Below are 4,531 nucleotides of genomic sequence, written 5' to 3'. Positions count from 1 at the left end.
TGTAAGTGGGTTTTGTTATTTGTTGGATTTCAAAGTGGTACTTTTCATTTAAGGGGGGAGGAGTTGTTATGTATCATGGTATTATGTTCCTCGCTCGTAGCAAAAGACCGCATCGCATCAGGGGAAATGTATGTATACTGTGTTGCATGCAAGCAAGTATAGTAAAAGACACAATGAATCCAACTCTGACTCTGCATGGTCTTATTCTGGAGTAATACAATGATTACCAAGACAGAACAAGGGGTTTGAGGGGAGGGGCAAGGAAATAAGGGGGGTTATGGGAGGGGCAAGATACGAAGGGGAGGGGTTTGATGGGAGGGCAATATAAGAAGGGGAGGGGTTTGAGGGGAGGGGCAAGAGGTGCATGTTTCCATAGGTATAGTCAGCAACGCATCATAGAACCGGGGCGTGGCTTAACACAGGACAACACAGTCCTAAGAAAGCCTTTCAGTTTAATGGGAATAATAAACTCCATCTCCCAGCATCCCCTGTGTCGTCCGAGATTCCATGACACATGCAGTTTAATGGGATTCCTCTTCCACAAAGAACATTCTACATCAATAAGTTAACACCTGATGGGAAAGTCAAATACTTCATGGATACTTTCAGGATACATTACTGCCCCTGCATTGGGTCCAGTTGGTGAAAGATTGCCCTCCTTCTTTAGTGGCAGATGAGAAAATATTTCACAGAGTTTTTGTGGGGGGATAAACAGCCATCTTATTCATTTGTTGGTCTTGAATTAAAAACTCATTCTTTAAAATACTTGTTGTATAATTTATTCTTGAGTTCCTGGTTTTAGGCCTGATGTATATGACTGAGCAGCCAATAGGCTTGCCAGGTGTGTAATACTAATGTAGTCACTCCCCTTCCTCCTCCTCCTCCTCCTCTCTACCTTCCTGTTGAAACACTATAGAGACGGGGAATGATGCTATTTTGACTTTTTGTTGGTGTAAATGCCTAACTATTTCAAATTAAAGCTGCTAAATGATTTAAAGACACAACTGCACATCCAAACAGCCAGTTCTCAGGTCCACTGCAGATAAAGTTCTATCATGAACACCATGTCACACCAAGCACTGTGTTGATTCCTCAGGTATACCAGCTTTACACTCTCTCGCTCTCTCCCTCTTCCTCTCTCTCTCCCTCTCTCTCTTCCTCTCTCTCTCTCTCTCTCTCTCACTCCCTCTTCTTCCTCCCTCCTCTCTCTCTCTCTCTCCCTCCCTCTCTCTCTCTCTCTCCCTCCCTCTTCCTCTCTCTCTCTCTCTCTCTCTCTCACTCTCTCTCCCTCTCTTTCTCTCTCTCTCACTCACACACACAGACACACACAGACGCACATTCTCAAATAATCTGACTGACTCCTCCTCAACAGTGTGTCAACAACATCTCTGCCACTCCTCTTTAGAATAAAACACATGACACAGAAACTGAGCTCACACACTGTTATCACCCTGTGTGTGATCGTGGCTGTGAGAAATGGCGGAATCTTCGACCCAAAGACAGGAGCCTTTCACTTGTTCAGTTTGTCTGGATCTAATGAAGGATCCAGTTACTGTTCCATGTGGACACACTTATTGTCTGGGCTGTATTAAAGGTTGCTGGGATCAGGAAGATGGTAAAGGCATCTACAGCTGCCCCCAGTGCAGACAGACATTTAGGCCAAGACCTGTTCTCAGTAAAAACATTCTGATTGCTGAAATGGTGGAGGAATTTAGGAAGACCAGAATCCAAACTGATGTTCCTGCTCACTGTTATGCTGGACCTGGAGATGTGGAGTGTGATGTCTGCACTGGGAGAAAACTCAAAGCTGTGAAGTCCTGTCTGGATTGTCTGTTGTCTTACTGCGAAACTCACTTCAAAGCTCACAATGATGTCAACCCAGGAAGAAAACACCCAGTGATTGACGCCATGGGCCAGCTACAGGACAGGATCTGCTCTCATCATAAGAAGGTTTTTGAAATATTTTGTCAAACGGATCAGAGTTGTATCTGCTATCTGTGCACGATGGACGAACATAAAGGCCATGACACAGTCTCAGCTGCAGCAGAACGGACACACAAACAGGTCAGTACTGGGGCTACATGTGTGTCCAACATTTCTATGAGGGCTCTTATACGTACTAACTGTGAATGTAATACTATAACTACAAGAATACTATCTCACCAGTCTTTAAGTCTGGCTGTTTCCACAATGACTTTGCCCGTTAGAGAAAGGAAGAATCAGGAAATGATTATCAGGTGCAAGGTCCAGTGTTGAGTAAAGAGAGTGAAATACCAACCTGTCTGCTTCAAAGTCAACATATTCTTACCTCGCAAAATAATGTTCTGTTCTGTTCTAAAGGTTGTGAGACAGCTTTGCCACAAGTGTTTTTGCTGTTTAATACCAGAACTCCTCTTGAACATAGCTCATGGCTTTATCCTGATTTTCACTTGAAGATGATAGCGACTGCTTCAATGTGTCACTTAATCTCTTAAAAAGACTAAAATGTAAGGTTGTCATGTGTGATGTTTGATCATCGATGTTGTAAACAATCCACCACTGAAGAAAGCTGTTTTCTTAAACAGAGGCAGTTGGGGCAGACCCAGAGGAGATTCCAGCAGAGAATCCATGAGAGAGAGAAGGAGCTGCAGGAGCTGAGGAAGGCTGTGGAGACTCTCAAGGTGAGAACTGACCACATAATACAACAGATGGCTCAGCAATCGCTTGTTATTGTGTTATCACCGTTATGCTGCCATCTCTACACGATACAGACCATCACAGAAAGACATGGTTTGGCAGGATTTACCCTTGGTCATTTGATCAAGAAGAGCCAGTCACACCAGAGTGAGTTTGCTCCTTCACTTACCTCTGTGTGTCTCCTGTCCCCCTCCTCTTTGTGTGTCTCCTAACAGAGCTCTGCACAGACAGCAGTGGAGGACAGTGACAGGATCTTCACTGAGTTGATCCGCTCCATTGAGAGAAGGTGCTCTGAGGTGAAAGAGCTGATCAGAGCTCAGGAGAAAGCTGAGGTGAGTCGGGCTGAAGACCTCATGAAGCGACTGGAGCAGGAGATTGCTGCGCTGAAGAGGAGAGATGCTGAGCTGGAGCAGCTTTCACACACAGAGGATCACATCCATTTCATCAAGGTGACAGAATTTGAGATAAAGCATCCATGTGGGTTTAAGAGAGGAAACATGCATAATTTCTAGATCTTTTAACGTAATGTCTTAATGTGTCTAACATATTCAAATACCTAAACACATGAGTGCATACACTAAACCAACTGAATTCACCCATCATGTCTGCAGCCTTTGGGGAAACACAGACCTGGCTTAATATTCAGGTAGTCTGCCTCACCTTTTATGTATTTCTCTCTGTAGAATGTCCTGTCAATCAGAGACTCTCCTCACTCTAAAGACTTACCCAGCATGACCTTCAACCAAAACTTCTCTTTTGAGGCTGTGAAGGAATCTATCTCTGGAGTGAATTTGCAGCTGGAGGAGAAACTGGATGACATCTTCAGGCAGGAAGTAGTCAGAATATCTGCAGCAGGTGGATAAACATGTAGAACTGACTCAATGATGAATTCCTTATTTCACAGTTTGAGAAGACAAGGATCCCACTTCATTTGATGTATTTTCTTGTATCTCTCAACAGTAACAAGTATCCAGATCATCCAGTCTTTAGAATGTGAGTCTCTCTCTCTCTTTCTCTCTCTGTCACACACACACACACACACGCACACGCACACACAAACACACACACACACACACACACACTGACACACACACACACACAGTATTAATAGTTATTACACTGATCAGGTTTGTAGCCCTCTGAGTTCTAGTTTGCTGAAGCCAACTGATTAAATATGTTCTTTTAATTTCATGTGTCTGTATTAGCATTTACACTATGAGTTTAAACTGCATTTTAAATTTGATATCAGTTTTGGTTGAGGCATTAGACACATCAGTAAAAATGTTGTGAACAGAGTTTAGGTTACATTCCTGGACACCAGTGACGGTTGTAGGTTATATCTAAGCACTATAAAGCTGAATTACCCTGGGTAAAGGAAAAGGCAGTTGCCTAAGAAATAACATTTGCTTTCACAGCTGATCCTGAGCTCCCAGTCAGAAGAACCAAAAGTAAGGACATGCCGCCACTATCGAGTAAGTCATTAGATGAGAGAATGCGACCCAGAAATCACACTTGCCGTGTAAATATTTGTGGAATATGGGGGATTTCAGGGTTGGATAAGATGTGCTAAAGATTCAAGGTATGGGAGAATGTTGCGGTATGAAGTTCATAAACATTTTAAACTAAATTCAGAAGACACCAAGGGCCTCATTTACTAACATTGCGACCGCAGCGCAATCAGCGCCTTTGCCAAACCGCATATAGCGCACAGTATTTTGTATCCTATTTATCAAACAAGAACCCTCGTTGCGTCATCTGCGCCTAACACCGCCCATTAGTGTTATTTAGCGCTCCGCTAAAATAGGGAAGAAAGAGCCTGTGTGTTCCACCATGGATGATGAGCTAAAATTAGAAT

General features: G+C 43.4%; 1 protein-coding gene and 1 long non-coding RNA gene across 2 annotated transcripts; both read left to right on the top strand.

Moving 5' to 3' along the window:
• Positions 1-1,476: 1,476 nt before the first annotated feature.
• Positions 1,477-2,943, top strand: LOC122129304 (E3 ubiquitin/ISG15 ligase TRIM25-like). Its single transcript, XM_042704315.1, has 3 exons — positions 1,477-2,064; positions 2,565-2,660; positions 2,908-2,943. Exons 1-3 carry the CDS (start codon positions 1,477-1,479, stop codon positions 2,941-2,943), a joined length of 720 nt encoding a protein of 239 aa, XP_042560249.1.
• A 436-nt stretch (positions 2,944-3,379) lies between these two features.
• On the top strand, positions 3,380-4,302 carry LOC122129303. The gene is made up of 3 exons (XR_006151756.1): positions 3,380-3,531; positions 3,637-3,669; positions 4,092-4,302. It is a non-coding gene; the product is annotated as an uncharacterized LOC122129303 (long non-coding RNA).
• Positions 4,303-4,531: the final 229 nt, after the last annotated feature.

Source organism: Clupea harengus, unplaced genomic scaffold (genome assembly GCF_900700415.2).
Source record: "Clupea harengus unplaced genomic scaffold, Ch_v2.0.2, whole genome shotgun sequence".
NCBI classification, from domain to species: Eukaryota; Metazoa; Chordata; class Actinopteri; order Clupeiformes; family Clupeidae; genus Clupea; species Clupea harengus.
The sequence above is the reverse complement of the archived record's forward strand: the minus strand, read 5'-3'. Positions and strand labels throughout refer to the sequence as shown.